Source organism: Labrus mixtus, chromosome 11, assembly GCF_963584025.1.
Source record: "Labrus mixtus chromosome 11, fLabMix1.1, whole genome shotgun sequence".
Classification (NCBI taxonomy): Eukaryota; Metazoa; Chordata; class Actinopteri; order Labriformes; family Labridae; genus Labrus; species Labrus mixtus.
In genome coordinates, this window is record NC_083622.1 from 27646562 (window position 1) to 27672031 (window position 25470).

A 25470-nucleotide genomic window follows, 5' to 3' on the forward strand; every position below is an offset into this window, starting at 1 on the left:
GTGTGATCACTGTGTGCTTTGAATCACTGATGCCTTTCATCAACAGTTATTTACCCTCCGTCTACATCTTTTTTCAGGATTTACACTTGCACAGGGGCTCAAATAAACCACTTGCATCTAAATACAGCAAAGGGTGTTTTTCTCCTTGCTGTCACTGTTGTTTCACATAAGTCAATGACTTGGTTGCATCAGGAGGGTAAACATGGACTCCAATGTATAATTGGCCTGTAGGGCTGGCTGATGTGCAATGGCTTATGTCCCAGATGCTGGAAAAACACTGGGCATGCAAGGCTTCGCCAGGGGTGGCGGAGTGTGCAGTCGGGTCGATGACAGACTAATACAGCAGTGTTTTTATTGGTAGATTCAACAAACAAGAAGAAGGGAAGAGAGCACTGGCCTTCCTCTTCAAGATTACCCTAAATTGCTCCACCCGGCTGCCTGACTGTTTTTATTGCAGTCCAGAGCAGGCTTACTTTCACTAGTCACGATGGAAAGGGAAGGCCATGTGCACACACACTAAAACCCACACTTTACACACTCAATCAGCCACCTGCATGTTTTCTTTGTTGTCATCTGGTGAGCAGACCCGAGCTGAGGACGCAGGCCCCTCACCTACCAACCCCCCTCCCCCCCCTCACTGCATAGAGTGATGAGCAACAAAAAAAATGCTTCCTGTCAATGCTCCCAATTGTGGCCTATTTAGGTCCTCACTAGAGTGACAGATATCCCATGAGTTAGACACAAACACTCAGACAAATACTCTACAACTTCTTTTTGTCAGAAGGAAAGCAGTCAAAAGTTCACATCCGTCCAGACTTGCCAAAGTCTAGCCTGGGGGGGACAGGCAAGCTTCTCCACAGGGATGCGTGGCTTTGCAAACAAATAAGACGGCTACCTCTCGTGCTGTACAGGGACAAAGATAATGCCCTGGGGTTTTCCTCAGAGACAAACACGGGCGCTGGACCAACCTCATGGGCTCTACTGCTGCGTATACACAGTCCAGACGAGCTCATTTAAACCAGGTCTCAGACCAGCCTCTGGCAACACAGTACCCAAAATACAGACCGGCTGCAAAATAAACACAAGTGTTGATTAATTTGCTGAAAAAAAAACTCTGATTCACTAACAACTTTTTGATGACTTAAGAAGTCTTACGTCATTTGTGTGAAATATCTTTCTCTGTATTATTTATCTTTTAGAGTTCTCTTGTTGTGGAGATCCCACCGTATAGGAACCAGAGAATATCTAGCCCTGTGCAGGTCAACTTCTACGTCTGCAACGGCAAGAGGAAGAGGAGCCAATGCCAGCGCTTCACCTACCTGCCTCCTAATGGTAATCATCATTCACTTTTCCCTCTACTGTACATTGATTAACAATGACATTGAAAAATACCTTCTACAAGCTGCACACTTTTCATCATCACATGGAGTATTTCTCCAGGTCTTGACATCCATCTATTATTGTTTACTACAGCTGTCAACATGCCATGTGAAATTTGAAGTAGTTTTAGGTTGGTGTTTTTTGACACTTTTTACACCTAGCGCCACTTGGCTGCAGCACTGAAAGCAAGAGCAGAAGATGTGAGGTGTGTTTATTCTGTAGTGAGACTGCGTTCCCGAACGATGAGGTACAGCTGCTGAGTGACAGTGCCTCCGAGCGCTGTCGATGAAGAAAAGTCAAATCCCTTGGCAACTCTGACTTTCCCACCCCACCTGACACAATGCAACCCCTGGTTCACTAACACACCTATGGACGCACAAACACACATCCATGCACATGCACTTACACTTCCACCAGGCAAAGCTTTACCCTGTCATTCATGTAGCAACCTGAAAACCAAGGAATACCTCTCTCTCTGTGTTCATCATGTGTCCTTGGCCTCAGTGTTTATAGATGGCTTTCACTTTGGAATCTGGAGAATGTACAGCTGAGAGTTTAGAGACGTGTTCAGCCTCAAAATTAGATTGTGAGCTATTGACTTTTCACAATGGGTGCAGGCGAAATATCAGCTTTGGTATCACTTTCAGCCACAAGTCTTTTATTTTTATCTTTACGCATACAGAGAAAGTGGATGAAAGATGTTTTCTCTACACAAGAAGACCTTTTCTGACCACCTGAACAGTTCTTGCTGTAGACACATTTAGAGATGCTCAAACTCCTACTTATTCCCTGCAGACATTGTCCAAGATGTGTTAGGGAATCCAACCTGCAACCTTCCATTAAACAAGTCCCAACTCTGTCTCATGACGACGAGTGAGATCCATTAAATAAACAATGGTATCTTGTTTTCATTGATCAGTGTCTAATGGGTCTAATGCTGCTGTGATAGCAGACTTTGTGCTTTGAGTCCATAGCTGTTAATACGATGTGACATTTAGACTATCAGCAGATGTATTTATGGTGACAGGAGATAAGTGATTGGGATTTTGGAAGAGACTCTGAGAGAAAGTGCAGGGCAGGGGCCCTATTTGGAGATGCATGATTATACGAGGCACAAGTGCATTATGGGTACCTGAACCACTGTGGCCATATATAGCATACCCCCTCTTATTCCGTACATATAAAAAAAGACAGAGAGAGAAGGGGGAAGATAGAGAGATGTGCTATGCATCTCCAAGTCATTTCCCTGAGCATAAACACGGCTAATTAAAAGATGACTCGTTGTGTTCTCTCTTTCACTGCCAAGTAAACCACAATCACAGTGAAGACCACACAAGCAGGGCCGATATCTTCTAAGAGGAGCATAATTAACTCACAAGTGTTATAGCCAAAGAGACCATGAATCACGAGACTTAGGGTTCTATTTTGAGATGTACCATGCTTTTAAGGACACACATTAAAACATACAAGGCAGCATATTTCTTAGTACAAATGATCAGTATTTAAAGCAGACGCAGAACTGCTTTTTTTTGGCAAAAGTTTGTAGTTTCATTGGAGAAGAAACATAATGCAACATAATTTATTTCTGGTCACAGCCAGTTAAGTTGCAAACAGTGTCACACGTGAGGTCTGTATTACAGTCTTATGCTTATTAACAGACTTAAATCTCAATGTTTTAAAATTTAAAGTCAATGGAAATACAACTGAAATGGCAAACACCTACTTTTCCTTTTTGAGATGCAAGCTGGCATAAAGACCAATCAGCTTGTGCTGATTCACAAAGGAAACCATACAAAGATTATAATCAGTGTAAACAGAGTCTCTGCAGTGATGATGATTGTAATACATTCATGGTTACAATGCAGCAACAAAGAATGAGGAAATCCTAGAGAAGCTGTTTGCTTTTGAGGGTTTCAGCGTGTATGTGTCAACACTGAGAGAAACAACTTACACTGTGGCCAGGTACTCAGGGTGGGCTGAGTACCCCCCCCCCCCCCCCCCCCCCCCCCCCCACCACCACCACCACCACCATACACACACACACACACACACACACATATGCACACTGTTGTCAACACTTTTGTGCTTGCTTGTATGAAAAGACTCTTCCGGCCCGCCGGCCCACTTCAAGCACAGTTGTGGTCACTGACGTTGTTTAGAGAGAACATTTCTTTCACACTCTGGTGTCTGTTCATCTATAAACGGCAAACCCAGGCCCGAAAATAGCCTGATTGTTTGAAACAGCGGAAGGATGAAGCAAACACCCTCTGGGACACAGATGCTCGAGAAAACCACCTTTATTTTCCATTCAGATCATGTGACCATTTTGCTATCTTTGACACTGATGAAAATACAGTTGGTGAAGGCTGATGACTACATTTAAAAAAAAAAAAAAGTGGCACTATTATGTTTGTTCCCTGAGCTCAAGAAGACATATCACGGAACACTGCACACTTTCAGACTTATTCTGTTTCCACCATGAATTTCACACTTACACATAGTGAAACCTGTTCTCACACCTTTCAGATGCCAAATAAAGATAAGCCATAGTGATATTGTTACAGTGAAGCTGTTACCTGTTACATAGTTCAAATGTGTAGTTTATGCAGGGTTTGAGTCACTCAGAAACATCCTCTTACTATGAGCACAACAGAACATGTCAAAAAGCACAAAGACTAATAAGTATCTTTATGAACAGTGTTTTGCAGTCCAATTCAGTGATCAGCTTTCTGTGAACATTAACATGTATCCAAGAGTTTTCATTTTAAAGAATAACCAAGTTAAACAGTACACATATAAGTCAAAATGTCCATTTCTTGCTGCGTTTTAGTCACTGAATGTTTGGTAAAGCCTTCTTCAGCCATTGGATCAAGCTGACATCTGCTGTTGAGATATACCATCAGCAGCATTTGTGGTTTGTTGTCAAGCCTAACTGCTTGTCTGGGATGTTGAGATGTACATACAGAACAAATGTCGATGTCTGGCTCCTGGAATGAGTCTTGCTTTTCCAAATTCCCATTCAATCGTTCTTGCGTGAGATGGGATGTGACGTGGTGCTCTGCAAATAAGAAACAGTTTTTTACCAACCACATGAAACAACAAATGGCAAAAAAAGTGCTGGCAGTGACCTAAGCAAGAACGAAGAACTTCTCGGAACCCCTTTATTTTTACAGGCCGTTTGGAGATTCTTCTGTAATATCAAGTTCTATTCTTAACGCACACGGTTCCCGCTCCCCCTGCTACATTGGTTTGTGGTCGAATTTGAAGAGAGGAGAGTCAGAAACATGTTCTCTGACACATATAGGAAAAGTTGATGATCCGCACTTTGTTTTTTTTTTCTAAATACTTGAACAGTCACGTTTTTCCATTAACTGGACAAAGACGTCTTCAGCTCTGGGTTTAGTCAGCTCAACAGTGTACTGGGTGACCAGATTGCCCACACAGTGGGACATGGTGCACCAGGTACCTTTGAGTTAATTAACAACCACCTGCTCCTTGTTAAATGTCACTGCATATTCATGCTGCGACAAGATGACTTCAGCATTTCTGCTGCAAGACAATCCCTGATTCTTTCCCATGGCAACCAACAAGCATTAGAAATGACAGCTATATAACATTCAGATTACAAGCCTTAATGCTCAACAATTTTTTTCCACAACTCTGTAATGTTAGTCTTTTTGGCTGTTGACTTAACTTTTTAAATGTGGCCTGTATGAGACTCCTGTGTGAACTGGTCATGGTCCTAAATTCACCCATATGTGCATATAGCCCTGGCTGATGGGCCTTCTCTTCATGGCTCTACCGTCTGGATGTAAACAAGCAGAGTGAACGGATAGCATCTCGTAAGAGCAGCGCATCTAGTGTTTTGGTCTAGAAAATTGACAAAAAAATGTAAACACATCTTGTCAGGTTAAACTGGCATATCAACCTAAGTAACGCATAATCACATTCAGCACAGACATGTGGATGTTACCCTGCTAGGAGGGCCAAGGCTGGATGTGCTGTGTGGGACATTAGTCACACACACACAGACAGTTTAAGATACATTGTGATAAATTTTGATTTTCTTCTGAGTGTTTTCTTACCATTAGGGTAGTTGGTAGTACACATTTAAAATTTCCATTTAACCAACTAGGACATTAAGACTTTAGGATCATCCCTTCTTTAAAGCACCCAAGCCTTCGACTTCTTGTAAGTATTAGATCAAATCCCATGGATTCTGACCTGGCTGTTCATACTGAGGTTGCATTGCAAAAGATCTGACCTGTAACTGAAGTAGGAACACACATGAAAGTGGCCTAAATCTGATTTAGAAAGCACAGATTCCATGTGACTTGTGTTGTTCAAACTGTCTTAAGAAATAATATTTTCTGAGTCACATATGAGCGAAAAAGGCAGATTTGGGTCAAATTTGCCTGCAATGTCATTGTAGCCTTAGAAACGTTTTGATCCAAAAATTGCCATTAACTGATGGTTACTACAAGTGTAGATGGACACCATCAGGCAATACTTTACACTTCAGCATACATCCTATTAGCTTGGTCTTTCTAAAGAAATACATTGATATGGTCATAGACACACATATATGTCCTAATTCCCATTCAACTCAGAGGAAACGAGTGCTCAGTGAAATACCCAGATCAGGCTCGATCACTCTAATATAAGCAGACGGAGGGGAAACTGCCAGGGTTGGAGAGAAAGTCATGTGCAGAACATCAACTGTCTGTGGGCCATAACCCACAGGTTGGGAGGAAATTAAAGCCAGATGAAGTTGGGACTTGCCTGGTGAATCTGTTTTCTCACTGCAAATGCAAAGTGGAAAGGAGACACACAGTTGGATCAGGCCGGAGGGAGACCACTGTTTATATATTTAGCAGAGACGGGAGAGCCTGCTAACATTGGTAAAAGAAGAATGGCGATTTATCCAACATTGTTTAGTTTTATTTTGCTCTTACTCAAAGTAAGAAGGCATGCATGAAATATAAGGTTGACAAACATACACCTTTCCCTTCCAACTGGATGAATAGTGTGCCTACAAAGGATTACAGTATACCCCATCCCCTCTGAGCTTATTCATCCAATTTTTTTCTAGATTGAATATTTCTGTTTTTAAATTAGAGATAGGAGAATCTAGTGACGAGTTACATTTAGTGTGTTGGAAATGGAAAGCAACAATAAGATACAACTAGCCTCGTTCATCCTCTTGGTTTTCTTGTGTTTAAATCATCAATGACCAGAAGGACTGGTAAAAAAAAGAAGAAAAAAAAATGGGGATTTTTCTTAATAAGCTGCTTCAATAAAGTCTTACATATTAGTTTTCAAGATCAATCAGTGTGATTCATTATTTAAGGTTGTGACTTTATTTAATAAGATTTCACACAGCAAAATATCTAATGTGTTTCAACTCATAAAATAACAAGCCAGTTCTTGATTTGAAGCTGAATAGGAAAATTGATCAAATTGGTTTATGTCATTTCCACATGACATCTCTGACTACATGACGCCGTGCCACCCATTCAAGTAACCATCAAGGGAAAGCAATGAGGAGGAATAGAATCACTGAGGGAAGCACTGTGGATGTTGTGTGCACCATGTGGCTTGCTCATTATTCCCCAGGCTGTGGAGAAAGGCCTGTGAACCATGGGACTTGTCTTACGATACTACCCCAGACACCAGGCGTGCTCCCTGGGCCCCGAAAGCAGACAGGGTTGACGTAAATGTGCTCCCAGCTCTGCGTTATCACTACAACACAGCTCAGCACTCAAGAGGCTACAGACGGCATTCAAGTCATTTCAAATCCACTCCCATAAAATAAAACATATTGAAAACAGCCTGTGTTTCATATGACAAAGTAATGCTGCAAAATCGTGTTTGCCTTAACTTTTGCTCAGAGTTTCTGTGAAAATACAAACACAGTTCAGACAGACTGAGCATTCATATCGTATGTGTATGCCTTTGAGTAAATGTCACTTGGAGCCAGTTTATTCAAAAACTCTTAATGGTTGGCATCAATTGCTTACCACACCCATTAACACATTTTAACACATTTTAACAATGTGTAGAAGTAGAAACACTGTGCCCATTGTCCCTCCGAATCCTTTGCTATGCATCTGGGTGTCTTAACACTGCGCTATTAGTTTCATGCTGGCACAGTACGAGCATATCATAGCATTCCATAATAACTCACAAATACGTTTTTTCCCTTTCCTTTTATGTGGCTCCATCTCTTAATCCGCAGGCCATGTAGTTCCCATTCCAAAGATTCAATTATAAAAAGGTTGTCTTCCTTAACTTCTCTTGACAGTTAACAGTACGATATTCTACCTGTCAGTCAGGGCTAATCAGGAAACAGTGCAGACGGTCTGCCCTGGATTAGACACTAGAAGAGAGGAGGCAAGATGATCAAGTGGGGTCACAGCACTCTCCTGCATTAGCTGATGCCTCAAGCTCCTGAAACCACAGGCACAGCTCTACAGCCTCTTAAGGAGCCCAGGCAGCCTAATCAAAATCAAATCATCTCCTTTTTTCACTCTCTGCCTCTATCTTTTGGTCCTGAGAGAAACAATTACTTCTACAGTGTGAAGGAAACCTCGGGGTCCTTGAGCAGCAGCAGCAGCAGCAGCAAACAGCAGCGGCAGCAGCGGCCCAGTACTTAAAATAAGTATTTTATTGCATATCAAAATTGTAGGATAGTCCAAAAAAAATAGGTCTTATTCATCATTAGAGCCAGCTGTGGCTTTCCACACTGATGACTCATCCATTTCACCCCCCCCCCCCCCCCCCCCCCTATTCTTTTGCTTTTTTCATGGTGTGGTAAAGAGGGGTGGCGGGTGGGAGGCCTGAGGGTTTTTCTGTTAGAGGGCTCAGCCAAGTTGACAGAGCGCCCAAATCCACTGGTGGTTGTTTGTTTAGATTATGGAGGGTATTGCTGCCGCAGTTATGCCTGCTCACTGCTTTACCCAGCTTGACTCGTGCACTCATTGCGCCACGTGGATTCCCTGCACGTTTATTTAATCTCCACCTTTCTTTCTACTTTTTTCCCCCCAGTGCCGATAATAAAGACAGAACCCAGTGATGAATATGATTCACTGGGAACTGCAAGATTGCCAATGCATTCAAAGCCCTATTACAGCCAACCCAGGCTCACTCCCATCATGCCTGTCGCTGATCCTGATGCCTGCTTGGTTGGTGGCTACCCTCCCTGCCCGGTTCGCCATGCTGCCATGCAATCATCATCTCCCAGCTCCAGCCCAACTCTGCATGACCTGTCCCCAGTGGCGTACACCAAGTGCCTCCCCAACAGTCCAACCCATGCAGCACCACCAGGCTCTGTTGCACCCCCAATCCAAGAGACCCCCAGCTGTCCAAGCCTTGACCAGTCAGCTTCGCCAGACCACAATACTTTTATGCTCCATTCCCAGGGCAGCCCCGACCACCTCAACAGTCCAGGGCCACATGGTTATCATCCAATCTATGCCAACAGCAGTCCCTCATCATCCCCGGTATCCCACCCATCCACTCCTGGTGCGACGGCAGAGAGCCCCTTCGTTCAGGCGTACAGCCCAAGTCAGGCCCAGGCAGCAGCCAGCTCGGCCAGCCTGTTACCAGAGGACGCCAGCCCCCCTTCCATGGCCATCACTGTCAAACAGGAGCCTCAGGAACTGGACCAGATGTACCTAGATGATGGTGAGTCATGAGAAACAAGGTGCATCTCCACTTTCCGCAAGTTTCTATTTGATTATCATTCTAACAACAGCAGGCTTTGGTATTTCTAGACGAAAGCTTCGCTCTTTGTCCAAGCCAAAAGTAGCTGTTTACGTAGCACATACCATTTTTTTGAACACCTTTTTGCTTATCTGCAAACCACCACACATAGCCGCACCCTGCTGAACATCTCAGTATTTCCTGGTGAAATTGTTGCAGCAGAACTACGTCAGATTTGTATAATTTTAGACGCTGGCACATTGATTTGCTTTTCAGTGTGCTGTCCGTGCGGCTGACTGCTTTACTTAAAAACAATAAATTAACTTGATGGGATTTTGAAACAATCTGTCAAAACATCAGAGCGCTGAGGTCAGCTGGGGTGCAGCAGAACAAAAACAGTGGCACACGCATGGCCAACCAAACTGTTGACACAAGGACTAATGAAGGAAACAAAACAATGGGTAGGGGTTTCCTGAACAGAAACATTTTTCCCCCCATCTTTCTGGGAGGGATGCTGGAAGGACGGAGGTAAAGGGCTTTGATTTCCCGTCTTTTCCCAACGGAGTCGACACCGTGTGGCTGTCGTCATCAGGGGAGGCTGTGGGGTCACCTGTCTCTCTCTGGCAATGATACCAGTCACACCCGAGGGACCATATGGTTGAGTTTATTGCCTCCTGTGTCCATCACACATTATGTCTCTCAGGTCACCAACCTGTTATCTATGTTAGCAGAGGCTTCACTTGTTGTGATGATATATATTCATAGAACACATTAATGGCATAGTGCCAGGTTGAAATGTTAAAATCCCCCTGCACTCCCACAGAGATTGGGGAAAGACATCTCCACATCGAATATCTCCCTTCCTGTGCACCTTTTGTTCAGTTAACTGCAGTGTGTTTGTGTTCATATATGAGTGTGCGTAAACTTCACTCAACACCTTTGGGAGTAGAAGGGTGATAGGCATGAGGGGACCTGGGGAGTTCTGCTGAGGAACTGTAATTGAGTTGAAATGTGGTTGTCAGCATATCTGTCAGTCCCAATGAGTCCCATTAGTCCTTAGCTCATAAACAGACTACACATAGATATGGGGTATGTCTGTCTGTTATCAGCTCTACAAACTTGCTTTCAGCTTTGCAGTGTCCTTTTTTTTTTTTTAACTCTACGCTATGCCGGATGTCCTGGAAATCCAATTTGAAACAAGACTTCTCATTTAAAATTCCTTCTGACAGTTTAAATAGTTTTAGCATCAAGAAGCTTTAATTTCAGCATTGATTGAATAAAGTGAAACAGTAGCTTTATTTAGCATTTCTTGATAGGGTTGGCAAGGGATCCTTTTACACCAACAGTATGAAGTTATATCAAATGTACAAAGCAGTGCTGAAGGGAAATGGTGTAACCTTGTTTTTGTTACCCTCTACTCCATCCACTGTCACTTTAGCTGGCTCCGTCTTCCTCAACCAGGTGGCCAAATGTATTCAGCCAGTGATTACAGCTGCATTAGCGACGCACAGGAATGTGTATTGATTGACCAAGGACAGTGAGGCAGCCCCTTGAAAAACCTCAATGTGCTGCCGTTTTGCATCACCTAACGTCTGTGCAAGCATCTGTGGTGAGCTACTGGAGTCCCTGTAAGTGTGTGGTGGTAACAGCATACTCCAAAGGCATCTCGTGCTCCCAGGCCCGGCCCTATCCCAAAGCCTTCAAATGAGCCCTAAGCTAAAATAAATAAGATCGGAAGGCGGCTTACAGGGCGTCCTGCTCCCCGTCTGCACACATTACCACTGTATGTTAGCAAGCTGAGCGCTCCATTAGAGAGGGAAGACAAGCGGATGACCTCATCGCGGCAGCAGTGATTTAACGCAAGCCATGCAGAGTAGCGTTCCTCCCCAGCAATCTGGGGCCGGTGATTTGGAGTCTGTGGGAGCGCACTTGATCTTCCCCAAGAGTGGAGCGCCTCCCACGCTCGAACGCTGAGGCCTCCAGCTCCCATCAAGCCGAGGAAATGTGCCTCCATGGCCAGGCCTCGGTTTTACACAGCCCCTGAGAAATCACTCAACTTATCAACGGTGAGCTACTGTACCGCAAGGAGCTTGGTTAGCATGGAGGGAGTCTGAGATGTAAACCCCCCCGACTCCCATTCACACGCTCTGCTTTGTAATCTGCTAAACTCTTCCCTCTGCTGTGATAGAAGCTTACTAACTACAATATGAGACATGAGGTGATTCTTCTTGTATCTGCAATTAGATGAAGAATCCAGTCTGCAGCCAAATCTCTGTTAATGCAGCAATGTTCTCTATGTTGCTCGTTGGTTCTCACCTGCTTCAGTCTCACTTCTCGTACTTGAGTGTTACCATCAGATCAGCAAAATTTGGAAGTTGCTAGAAGACATGTTGCACTGTTGAGTCATTGTCATAAACAATGCGTGGTGAGATTCACATAAAACAACATTTTCAGACATTTAAGTATTACTCACAGATCTTTGCACTTTACAAGGCATGAGTGTGAGAAACCCAGCAGTCAAATGACTTCAGTGTATAAGAATAGAATTTATATAAATGATGCCCTGTTAGCCATGCTAGTAAGGCTAAAAAAAGAAATGCGTAAATGATGGCATGCTTTGTCACACGTCTGAAGCCGTTACTCTGGTGAGATCACGCCCCCTCTTGTCTCAAACAACCAATGACAAATGTGTTTATGAACACTCCAACACAAACTATATTCCCCAGATAACGTATTGAACGACCTTGTCTTGGACCTCTACTCTGGGTGTTTCAGGTGTTTGTGCTGTGGTTGTGTGCGTGTGTGTGTATAAAAACAAATTCTTTGCTGGCTGTGGCCCTGTGAGGCTGCTGCTGTGTGTCCTGTATCATTAGCTGCTGCTGTGATGGGTGATATCATGAAATGCAGCACACAGCAAAGGAGCTAGTGCTAATCAGAGGGCCAGATTTCTACCAGCTGCCTCTCTGGGAACAGAGGGCCCTTATTCTCCAAAAATAAGAAAAACACAGAGTGCAATGCAGCCTCTACTGATTTCTGACATTTGACATATGTGCTCTAATTGCCTCATGTTGCAGGGTAGTTTTCCTTCTGATTGTTTCCTCCTCGATTCAAGGTTTGTGCATTTTAAACTCACAGGCTTGTTTTCTCAAACTGAAAACAGAATTGTTGTCAGACGTCCTTTCCTTTCCTCCCATTGCCAACAAAAAAAAAGCATTAACTTTCCTGAGGATCTCCGTCCGCCACCAAAGCTTCTGAAGGCAACTCGAGGCTTTCCTCATGGAAACTTTTACACATCCTGGCAAGCTGCCTAGACCCCAGGACTCCGCAAAACCTCTAATGATGATTGAGAGCGCGTCCGCACCGTGCTGAAAACATGCTGAGTCGCTAACGCTGGAGTGTGCCGCGAGGCTGGCTCTGAGATCGGAGGGGGGCAGGAGAGAGAGAGAGAGGATTTAGGGGGGGTTAAGGGTGTTGGTTAAAGTGTCTAATGGGACTCACTAAAGCAGTTTTGCTCCTGTGTGTTTAGACAGAATGTATTTGTGTGTATACGTGTGTGTGTGTCTCTTTGAGTTAGTGGAGTCAGGTAGATGTGGAAGCATTGTAAGAGCCAGTGACAGCACGGGCTTTCACAATACTCCACCTCTGACCTGCTGGCCTGTTGGGAGCAGGTCAATATCCAGCTAATAGTGCAAAGAACCAGAGGCTGTCTTGTGGTTAAGTGCAATGTCAAGACCATAGTCTCCTCCTAGACATAGTGATATTGACAGGTGCAAGAAGTAGGGTGATGGCCTCTCTATTATTTATGATTACAAAGAGGATGCGAATTTGGATTCATTTTCTTGTAGTTGATGTGTTCTTAATCAGGAACCTTGTTTTCCTTGCAGTTTTTGACTTTTAAAAGTGTAAGAAAAAAGTTTGGGCATCCTGGAAAATGTGTAGAAATAAAAGGAAAAATGAATAAGTGGCTACGCTCTACGTTGGAAATGTCAGTCATTGACCTCTACGATGGGGATCCGCAATGGAGATCTGCATTTTGATTCAACAACAATATGATCAAAGACCGTACACTTCACATACAAATTGAGCTGCTTTGGCTCTTATTACTCATTATCTGATATCACAGACGTCATCAAGCTAATCACAAACGAAGCTGCACTGAATGTCGAGCTAACCAATCTTCTTAACGGTGTCAGTCAGAAGTGCTATTAAAGATACCATATCTTAAAGAAAAATGAAGATACATTTATATAATTAAAACTTCCACCAGTTCTCGTGTGGTTGGTTACCTCCTGAGCCTTCATACATTGTTGCATTACTACTCTTAATAATGACACCACTAAATTACCCCCAGGCATTTTCTTTCTGCATTATATGTTATGAAGTAACAATAGTGTATGTCAAAAACCACAAGGGCCAATAATGCTGTGCCTGTGATAGGCTGATGTATCGATTGGTCAGGCTGTAGTTATAAAACAGATCACAATTTGCTTAAACTCAATGATAGTTTGTAATAAAAAGTGTGTAAGCTAAAAGACAATATTGTAATAAAAGAAAACCCTGGAGTTTTCACAATTTAAGAGGAAAACCCTTTCAGTTGGATGGAGGCCGTCTGGAGGAGTATCACACCATCTGTTTCCTGTCACATTGCGTTTGCCTTTATCCCATTGACGAAACTTAAGAGACTATAGATTTCTGTTTGTGATTTTTTTTTTTTGGTCACTATACAGTATCAAACCAAGTCACTTACAGACACTATAGTCCCAATTGCTTCCAGTTTAGCAAACACATGGCTGTAAGTGGTTACATATGATTGTGGGTCACACTATTAATCTATTGTGCTTTGAGTTTCAACTTTCTGCGTAAAACCATTGGAAGTATAATTCGTTTTGATAAGTGCAGGAAGATGAATCTGTAAAAAATCCAATCCATTCATTACAGAAGAGCCCTGGCTTTTATGTCTGCGTGTGCAAGCCAAAGGATCTGGTCTGGTTTCAGTCGCTCCTTCATAATACCCACAGTCACTGAGAAAGAATGTGTCTGCTGAAAAACTGCTGCAAAATTATCTAAACAAATTGGCTTTCCTTTGTGTCTGGAATCTGATACACGCATATATGTAGATCCAAGACTATGATTCTGATTTGTAATGGGTTTTGTGTTTGTTTTCAAAGACAAACAAACAAAGCATACAGTTAAAATCTTATTTTTTTCAGGCTTTGTAAAATTAGCCACTATGTGGGTTTTGTATTTAAGTAAATTACTCTGCGTTAACAAAAAAAAATAGACTTCAGTGCAGCATACCATTAAATATCATGCAGTGAAGCCACAAGGACATGCTTCCTTTTCCAGACGAGTCTATTCATTAAAGTTATATCCCCTCAGTTAACTGTACGTCATGTATTTCTTGTAGTTTCTCCTGATGCAGCAGTTTGCAGGCTCGGTTTATGTGGCTCACATTCTGAGGTTTAGAAAACACGCGTTGAAAAAGCCACCGAGCCACACAGATCACAGTGGGTCAGGACGGAGACAGGGCCTGTGGCTTGGCTGGAATCTTCCTGTGTACATCTGTGATTATAGAGCTACCACCTCACGCAGACACTCTCATACTGAATCATTATGCCATATGTCAGAGGTGTTGACTGCTCTGACAGGGGGATCTTGAGCTCTATAACCTGATCACTAAGAGAGCTATGAAGTAGGTGTCTTTATTAAAGTTAGTCAAAGGTCTTTGCAGAGTGTGCAGGATTAAGGTTTATTGGTTTCTGTCAGAGGTGATTGGATGGCTTTTATGTTTGGATTTTAGTGTCAAAAGAACATTCTGTAATCACTGCAAACACTACAGCACTGCCATAAAATATTGTTCCTCCATGGAGATAACTGATGTTTCTGAAAACACCACAAACACTGCAGAGTTACAGAAACCATAAATCTGAATTGAGTCGAGGATATTTCCTGCTGGCATTGAAAATATCAGCACATGGAAAACTAATAGAGTCCAGCCACATTCAAAACACCAAAACAAGCAGCACACAGTATGTGCAGGAAGAGTAGTTTTCTCTTTTTGGACCCTCTATAGGGACATTAGGGGTCAAGGAAATCCTTTTCTGGAGCTCCGGGTGCCTTGCTGAAGAACACCTAAGCAGTCACAGACAGTTAAGTGTGGTTCAAATAACATAACCACACTGAGACACTATCCCTCTAGCTGTTGCAGTGTTTTTGGTTAAAAAAATTGGTATGTAAATAACAGCGTCATCAGTAAACAGGAGCAGGTCTCTGTCCCAGAGCACTTAATAACAGCTCCCCATCTGAAATCTGTTAGCACAGTGAAATAGTATCCTCTAGCGACGGATGTCAACAGAGAAGTCTGATCCAGCCGGGTGGGATGGGGAAAGCCTTTGGGTTTTGCAACTCCTGGCCGAGTCTGCCGTCTCCTCCATGTACAGATATATCTGAAAGAAGGGGGTGGGAGTGTTGGCCATTAAGAGAGAGAGAGATTGGGAAGGAGGGAGGGAGGGCGAGTGAAGACGGAAAGTATAAGAGAGTGAAATGCAGATACTGATATAAACTTTGAAGGAGTGAGAGCCCCAGTAGAATCTGTCACAAGACTATAAAGCTCATGCAGATGTCATCGTCCACTGGCAACATAAAATGCCACTGTCAAACTAGTGAATCCGTCTATAACGTTTAAAATCAAGTCATTCTCAAGCTATCCCTTTTCAAAAGCTTTCATGAAAAGAGCATCTGTCTTCATTTTAATTTCCGTATCTGTGGTCAAAGCGTATTGGCCTAAATAGGAGGGACCGCCACAAGTCATAAGACTTCTTTTTTAGTGTTTTGAGATTTTGGGGTCAGGAGATTCTCATCATGTCCTCACATCCAGGAATGTTCAGCAAGCATGAGAAAAAGCAGGTCAGCCATAGAAATGAAAGAGACACAGACAGACACATAGGCTTAGAGAAAAAGAGGAAAATCTGAGGTGGAAGAAAGTAAGCATGCAATCTTGGTGATTTTCCCTGGCAGCTTCTCCCACTGCCCCTGTTCTCTTCACATACACACTCATGGAAACACACACACACACTAACAGGGACACTCTGTGCTCCTTTTGCAGCTTTAACTGTTCAAAATCGAAACATTAAAAGTCAAAGGAAGAAAACACTGGCAAAGTTAAAGATCACGTTTTCTTCCTCTCCCACCAGCGGCCACTCGCAGTGCAGAGACTAACCAAGCAGTGGGTGAATGGGTTTACTTCAGGGGAGAGGGAATGATCAAAACAACCGAACTGTAAGAGTCCTACTGTTGACATACGACCCATGGCAGTTATAAACCTCAACGGGTCCCCCGACTCTCTCGATTGTACTCGACTGAGCTCAAACCCTCTCAAAACAACAAGCTCTCTCTAACGCTCTCTAAGCCTTTTTTTTTAGTGAGAAGCATTTGAGAGCTGAAATGCTGAAAGGAAGCACAAACCTCACATTAACATCTGTAGCTCAACACAGGCCACGGAGCTTTTCACTAACTACTGCTGGGTTCCACACCTTTTAAGAAAGTTTGTAAAATGATAGCAGCTGAGAAACACAGTCATTATTTAGCATTCCTAAGCAGTTTATTATCACATTACTGTCGTCATTGCACATACTACATAAAGGCATTTAAGTCCTACTTAATATTTGTCCACAATAAGAGATCATCCACTCAATGAACCACTGAAGACTAAAGAGTGATAAAAGATAAAGATGAATGAAAGTGTATTATATTTCTCTGGTGACACAGGAAGGACATATTGAATCCATATTATAGTAGTTTTTATACTTATGACACTTTCTAAAATTGTATCCAGTGATGAAATCCAGGAGATGTAACATAAAGTAGAAATCTATATTAGAAAATAGACCTTGAATTCAAAGTGTTTTAACAACCAATCAATTATTTTTAAACAGTAAATGGATCAATGGTTACATATTTTAAATCTTGATTTTGTATTATAATAAAAAGACTTGTATTAAAAAATATTTAATCAATTCTATAAAGTGTTATTAACTATCTCAATAATAAATATGTTAGTTATAAACAATTATAAAATATTTAAAAGTTGTAATGCATGGAAGTCTCTATAAATAATTAAAACACTAAGTAGACAGAAAATGGGTTATTAACTACATCAGCATCTATTCTTGTGTAAATGCCAGTTTTGTGACATTTTTGTCTTTGTTAGATAGGACAGCTGAAGAGAAAAGTCAGGAAATGGTGGGAAGACATGCAACAAAGGGCCGAGGTCAGATTTGAACCCACGGCCGCTGCGACACCACTGTAGCCTCTGTACATGGGGCGCACAGCATGACCACTAAGCCACCAGCGCCCCTTGTGTAATTGCCTTTAAACAAAAACAAAGCCTTCTTGAACTATTCATTGAATATTCAAATAAAAAACACTTAGCTATAGTTTTATACTCACTGTATTTGAAAGTGGTTGTATTGCATGTTAAATAACAGACCGCACCTCTGTTAGTTTCCTTACATTCACAGTCCTCTGTTACAAGACAATTCTTCTGCTCGTGCTGTAAATCAGCCATGTTCAGGGGACTGGAGTTGGAAACGACGTCTCCTAAGCGCTGCATGAATGAGAATGTCACGTACATTTTAATTAAATCACTTAGATTTACTGCATCATGGAGTAAAATAGCAGGCTCTCGTTTCTGTTAAGGTAGTTAAGTGGCAGGTTCGCAGCGTCTGTAAAATATGTGTGATTTGAAACATTAAAACAGAAGCAGGTGAAAATGTGGTTTAGTGATTTACAGGTGACAGCACATATACATGTTTCACAGAGCCCGGGTTGTCTGAAAACAATCCTCTCTCCAGATGGATGAAAGTTTTGTCTGTCTCTGAAAATCAAAGCAAGAAAGGTTGAGGGTGTTGGAAAGGAGATAAGTGGAACATTTTGCCAAGAGCACCTATGAACTTCCTCTCACCGGCCTACCTGAATAAGTCCACGATGTGACCTGAGGCGACCTCCTTCTCCCTGTCTTTGAATCCTCACAGGTGCTGAAGATTTAAAGTAGTAGGGCAGCTCTCGGGGTCAACAGACAGAGCTTTAATCTGACTGTACTTTGCTTCAGTGCAGAGTCAGATTGCTGCAGCTCAGCGGGGCATTTTAAAGAGTGAGGCTTTAGCTACCTTTAGAATGTTTTAGTGCCTTTTCTGTGAGGCCTCTCTCTATCTCACTTACAGACTGAATAAATTGAAATGTTACTCTCATCAGAGCATGCTTTCCAAACATGTAAAACAAAAAAAGAGAAGAAACAAGAAGTCTGAAAGTGTCTTAAAAGAGTTAAAAAACTGAGCCAACTGGTTTCTTATATTTTTAGCTAACAGATAAAAAAAACTACAGACAGGTTAACTTCAGGCCAGGGTCTGCAGATACACACTGACAAGCAGTCATGCACATTTAAAAACAGGAAGGAACCTCACTGAGCCTTCTCCCCGTGATGGATGGTGAACAATAAACTTGCACTGAGGTAAGGCTTTTTGGACACGGAGAACCCGACGTCTCCGTGTATGAATAAAGAAAACAATTCTGAATCCCACAGAACAACTGACAGGCAACAGGTGATTTAAAGAAGCACAATACAAATGCAGCCATAAATCCTATTATACGCAGGTGCACAGCCAAATTCTCACTCAGACGACTGTGACCCACCAAGCTATGATTGTTTCAATATGCTCCATTTTTTTGTGCGTTTTTTTTCACTTTGTGCCATTTTTAAAAAACCCATTGACATCTCCAGCCGTCTGCCTCCGCCGGAGCATAAGTTTCTAATTCTGAATCAATCACACAGAGTTTATCAGATGGCTGAGTTATTTTACTATAAAGCTCCACTGGTAATGAGCCATACAACGAGTTTGAACCTGTCTCCCTTCATATCTCCATCTCAAAGATGTGTGCGTTTGCTGTGTTTTCAGCCTTTAGTATTTCCTTTATGATGTCACGCTGCACTGGTTGCGTGAAACTGTGGCTTTTTTCTTTCTCACAGACTTGAGTCAACAACACACACTTTTATGTCAAAAGCTTTTCAGCATCTTGCTTTTATGTTTGCTTTTGATAAAGTCTTTGTTGTGGCATTTTACCACTTCACCACATTTAGCAGCAAAATTTATACTTTAGAACTCAACTGTGCAAATCGAAATAACTGAAAGCATCTTTTTTTCGCTGCTTAGCTTTTTGAGCCTCTACTCTGCACTCGCTGCTATTGCCTGTCAAACCAACAGTGTGGGCGGGACTGTGGCATCCTTTCCTTTTCCTGTTGACAATTTCACATTTTATGCTAATGTGCGAGAGGCTACGTGGCACTTAGGTAACTGGAACAAAGGTTGAAAGCCCAGGGGTCTGAGGGGCAACATGACTATTTGTACAATATTGGATACTTTCACCTCTTTCCTCCCACAATCATCATTACAACAAAACAGAAAAAATGGTCAAAGAGTCCGCAATAATATTCACACAAAGTCATTTTTTTCTGTAGAAACCATTGTGAACAATGTGCAAAGATTTCTAATTAAAAATTGCACAGAATTTCTACCAGCTGATAGCTCCAATAAATGCACAAATCATATCCAAGAGAGCAAGTCTAGACCATACTGCTTGTCATATTATTTAGAGAGACCAAACTACATCTCAAGAAACCTGAAGAGGTTTAAAAAAAAATGTCTATTCTGTTATTGTTTGTGATGCAGTCTGAAAGGACGACGTAACGTTTCAGAGAAGTCAGTGATGAGGGCACAGGAGAGCTCCAACCATGTAAACACCTCCCCCCCTCATCCTCCCAGGAGAGCGACCTCGAGCGAGCACACCCGCGGCCTCCTGGGCACGGGAGGAAATGAGAGGAGGAGGAGGCAGGCAGGCAGGGAGGGAAGTGGTGCGCTCACAAAGAGAGACATAGTGAGGTGAGATAGAGAGAGGCCAAGCACACCATGCGAGATCAAAGCCTGAGGTTATGCCCCCGCTGCAGCCAAAATAAGCACATCAGTGGTGGGGCTTTCAGTAAAAGTTGTTGTCTTTAGATTTCTAATTTGGGACGCTGCTGCTTTATTGTTCTCCAGCCCACATCACAGAACTTTCGAGTTTTATTTGTCTGTTTTCACGTGATTTTAATCTGAGCCAGGCAGACACCTCGATTCTCCCGGGTTAGGTCATTTGTGTTGGCAACATGACAGATTCAGCCGACGACGGATTCAGCCATAAAGCATGTGCTCTGAAAAATGAGGCAGATCAGAGGCTCACAGGTGGAGATTAGAGCCCAGCTCCACTCTGTCTCTCCACATGAGGCACAGGGAGTGTGTTGTGGTTTATTCCTCAAGGCTGCTCCAGCTCTCTTATCCAGCCGAGCCAGGAGGCCTCGTTTAAAAACAGCAGCAGACGTATTGATTGGAAACCTTTTATAGTGACACCGCACAACTCAGTGTTTACACTTTGACTCTTTCCTCTTTGGTTCTCGAATCAACAATTTCTCCCATCTTTACTCGTGACCCTTCACAATTTCTTCATATTTTTGGTGAAGGTTTGTAATTTTAAAGTTATTATACTATATCAATAGTATTAGGACTTTAAAATTGTGGTTTCTTTATTTCTTTGCTGATGTCCAGATTAAATGAGCTTAATTTTAGCCTTCATACTGTCCCATCAAAACTTGAGCATTAAGATAGGGCAGTATGGTGTGATGCCTGAGAGGCAAATCCCAGGGCAAAGAAATACTACACCGTCCCACCAGCGGCTGCTTGTAAATCTTGAGCTATGAGAGCAAAGTCATAATTAAAAGAGTCTCACGAGTGGGCGTTCTATACGTCGAAATCACATTTTTTTTATGATGTCATTGTTTACTGAAGTGTGACGAGGTGGTTTGCTGTGGCTTTAGACGCACTGTATTTTCAAGATATGGACTAGATGTTGCAGGAAAGTTGTCAGCCTCAGCTCTCAGGGTAAACTCAGATCCTTTCATTTTAAACAAACCGTCTCTCTCTGCTGTCCTATGTCTTTATACTTCTGCGTGGAGACTGAGTGGTTCCACATGGGACAGCCTGAAGCTTCACTCACCAAACTCAACTGCAGGGATGAAATATGCTCTCTGTACATATCATCACATCATTAGGCCCAGAGGGATCCCTGCGATGGATTAGAAGCTGTCTACCTGCACGGCTCAGATGAATTTATGAAGCACTTTATCATGATGAAGCATTAGTGGAACACTGTGGCTCTTTCCATGTGTGTTTATCTGTGGGAATAATGAGTGTGTCACTCTCTTTTCTGCTCATTCTTTATCCAGTCAGTGTGTCATTAATGTGTGTGTTCTGATCTTTGACCCCACCTCTATTTTTGACGCTGCTGGTTATCAGGGCGGCAAGATAAGTGACGTTGTCCGAGCCTCCCCATCCAGCCGTGCGTGGGCGGCAGCAAATTGACCATTAAGTGTTTCTGCTGAGGCTGAGAGAAGATTTGATATAGTGGGGAAACAAAAGTAATATGTAGCAGGAAATTCAATTGTCTCTCTCCAGCAAGTTTGAGCAGTAGTTTGGCTTCCAAATCAAATCCATTTCACATGAAGCAGTTCATATGAGGTTTAACTCTGCTGCTCTTAGAGCACTGATTTGATGCCACTGTTTATCTGTGTTATTCTGAAAAAGCTGCTATGACTCAAACCTACATCCTTAAATGCTGCTGAGAGTCTGTGTGCCACAATAGAAGGAAGCAACCTTCTATTTCACAGACCTGATGTGCTACTACAGGCAAGCATCGGAAACATCCCTCCTTCACGACAGTGTGAGGGTCCTTGACCCAAACACAGCTGCTGTTTATTCAACTAGTGAAAGTGAGATTTGTTCAGGAAGGTGCCCTCTGCTCATTTTGCATCAAGAGGCTGAGAAGTGAGAACAGAAGTCCCTGGCAGGAAGCCTCCGATACAACCTTGAGTTCAGAGGTGGTGTTGTTGATAGTCAGCTGAGGGAAGCCGGGGGAAAGTGAAGTCATTCTCTGCCAGGTCATTGCCAGTCAGGGCCTGATTCGGCTGCAGGAGATTGTGTTACGACAGCAGGAACCTCAGAGCCTGGAGGCTCCGTGTCTCACCAGACCATAGGGCATCCTCTGTTCTCTGAGGAAGCCCGCTTGTTATTGAACCCCAATGCACAGTGCTCGCCTCTAACAATGCTAACTAAATCCCCAGTGCAGGTCAGGTTCACTCTAAACTCATACACTCAGAGTGGCCAAACGAAGTTATAGGGCGAACACCCAAGCTTCAATTACTGAACTAAAAGAGGGACAAATCACAGCACCATGACGTAGACACAGCAACTTCCACTTTACAGTAATACAGCAACACTTCCATCGTTTGTGTGACGGCAGGTGCCGTGCACTTCATCATGTTTATGTGGAATTTTTTCAAACTTTTGGTCACATCTTGCTGTGCCAGGGCAAGGTGATAAAAATGCTAACGAATAAGATAAAACACTGTTAGGCAACTTGAGTTTCTCAAAACATTGAGTTAGCCGCTCCATGCTGCAGCCACCAGAATTTCTGTGTGAACTTTAAAATATTGGATTGAATGTTAGCAGCTAGCTTGTCAACATAGTGAAGCCCAAAGCCACAGAAAATAAATCATCCGCTCAGGAGATGGTGGAGACCAAAAACAGAGCTCATAGAAGAGCTAAATATTTTGACAGAAATTTGGCAGAAAATGGTGAAAATGGTGGAAATTTGGCTGAAAATTAACAAATGTAGATGATGTTTCCCATTTGGTGGATTTTGTAAATATGCATCTACAGTATTTGCCAATTACATCATGCCATCTATTCAAGGGAGTGATGATACAGCCACACGATCAAGATAAGTGCTTCTGCATATTTGGGACTATGGATGCAAACATAGAGTTCCCTATTCTGTCTCCAAAAGTTCCTTTCGACTTCATTTAGATAGTCTAGACATGTGCACACTGGCATTTTCACTGTCCATTTCCAAGACCACTTTAGTTCACCTACTGTTCTACATTTGGATTGTTTAGACTGAGTATAAAAGACTGACAGACTTTCCACTTTAAGAATCTGGCCCATACACTTCTGTTTTTCAGTGTATTGATGTCTGTGATGCCTGATAAAGATGTTACATGCTCTCATAGCTTCCATTATGTTCTCTCAGTGGTACCTGTAGCAACATGCCCACACCTAGCAGCCTCTTGTGATTTTTTTTTGATTTTTTTAAAGCTGTACTATTTTTGGCGTCACAGCCCGCTGGGCCTTCTGCTATGGTCGGTCTCAGGCAACCTGTCACACATGAGCTAACTGTTACCCACCTGTGTGTGGTTAATTTAATAACTCAAATGTTGCAGGTTATGAGAGGTGACCTGTAGTGTATACACAGGCTAAAGTTATTCCACCACCTGTTGTAGCAGGTAAAACAAAAAAAACTATTTTCCATCACAGGTGATTCAGACAGATTTCTATTTGCAACGTCAGCAACCAGTTTCATGTCATAGCTGATGCAAACTGAGGTTTCAAGAATCAGCCAGGTAACACTGCCAGGCCTTCACAAAGAAGCTGAATTGTTCCCTAAACTGCTCAGCACACTCTGCGTCTCAGTCAAACACACTAATATTTTGGTGTCACTCTCACACCTGCCTGAAATAGATCTTCCAGCCACACAGCCCTGAGTATAAGTCCTGACAGGTCCTGGCTGCGGTTTACCGATTGCACTGGCACTTCAGCTAATAAAGGATGTCACTCTGTTTAACTTCGACCAGAGAGCATGTGTTTTTTTGGGGTTTTTTTCAGCAGGGGAATATTGGGAGTGCAGTTTTCCGCTGTTTTTTGTTTATTCATGAGAGGGTATCCTCCCTGTTAGTGCTTTCCATTATTAACCTGGACAACTGAGAAAAGAAAAAACAAAATCAGTTTCCACAGAGAGTTCATTTATGTACATATCCAACAATAAACATATTGTTTGGCATCATTATTGAATAAAATAACAAAGCCTACTTGTTTTACTATAGCATTAAAGTGAAAACTATAATTCTGTCATGTTCTTATAAAACACCACAACTTGGTTTATAGTTTTATAAGGCCTAGTTTACAGAGGAGGTCTTGTGCTATACCCCTGCCTGTACATGTGATGCAATAAGTTACATTTGTGGAGCCAAATTCCACTCTGAACAAAATGTTCCCCAGCATGTCTGACTGTCTTTCCTTATTCTGCATATTTGTGGTTATCTAGTCACTTCATGGAAGGTAGTCTCAAAAATGGAGACGGACAGAAAAAAACAATCATTGGCAGAAATATGACACCTGATCTTCATTCTATTCTTTAAATGAAGTCAAACTTTACTGAAACTGAAAAAACAATCATTGGCAGAAATATGACACCTGATCTTCATTCTATTCTTTAAATGAAATCAAATTTTATTGAAACTGACTTTACAGTTTTTGTATGAAAGGAAACAATATGCAATGACGTGTTGCCAAACACATGGTTTAAAAGAAAATGTGCGCTTCTACTCCTCCACCAGCCTTACCTGTGTGTGTTGCTGTGTATTATACCTGTTTCGTCACCTTTCATTGAAAATGTCTCCCTTTTCCCAGAAGTTGTTTCACTTAAATAGTTGCACGAGCTACCCCATTAAAACGTCTATAAATAGCAGCTTGGTGTTGCCTTGTGGTGTAACAGTTGGCCACATCCTGTTTCTGAGATTCTCACGTAGCTGGCAGAGTACACAGATGAAAAAAAACACAGGGGCCAGTGTTACACCTTTTCTTCTCTCTTTATCACCGCTGTCTTCAGGATGGAACATTTTGAGCATGCCAATGGAAATTATTAAAACTGCAAAACAACACTGCAGTTAATATGTGGGCGGCTGAGATGTCGTTATGTTTTTTTTTAATGTGACTGAAAAGGAGAAAGGAAGCCAGTGCTTTCCTCTGAGAAAAACAAAGAGTACATTTGTGGCTTTTTGCCGCCGAGCTGTTGGGTTTTCCCTTCCCTTCTTCTTCAGAATTACCTGGAGCCCTTTTTTTTTTTTTTTTGTATTCTCACCTCAGCTTGACTGAGAAGAGCAGCAACATTTAATTTTGATCATTTAATTGTTGCATGTGCTTGCACTTCCTTTTCGCTCAGCGATGGCAGAGCTAAAAATAACCACAGCATGCAAATACCTGTTTAGCCTGGGGCGGGATAGAGTTGAAAACAGCCAAGTGTGTTGGCACAGGTTGGATTTTTCCTATAGGAGTTCCTTCTGTTTAGGGAGGTGAGCCCCAACCGATATGTGTGTTCGTGTGTGTGTGTGTGTGTGTGTGTGTGTGTGTGTGTGTGTGTGTGTGTGTGTGTGTGTGTGTGTCTGCATGTGTGAATAGATGGCTGTAT

At 42.5% G+C, this 25470-nt stretch overlaps 1 protein-coding gene across 3 annotated transcripts in view; it reads left to right on the forward strand.

Moving 5' to 3' along the window:
- Positions 1-25470, forward strand: part of LOC132984349 (nuclear factor of activated T-cells, cytoplasmic 1-like) — a 58407-nt gene that overhangs the window by 29285 nt on the left and 3652 nt on the right. For 2 of the 3 annotated variants that reach the window (XM_061051157.1, XM_061051158.1), the window contains exons 8-9: positions 1200-1332; positions 8428-9066. In XM_061051157.1, the coding sequence (XP_060907140.1) occupies positions 1200-1332; positions 8428-9066 (772 nt within the window). The remainder of the gene's footprint in view (positions 1-1199; positions 1333-8427; positions 9067-25470) is intronic. The other variant, XM_061051159.1, reaches the window with a different exon arrangement.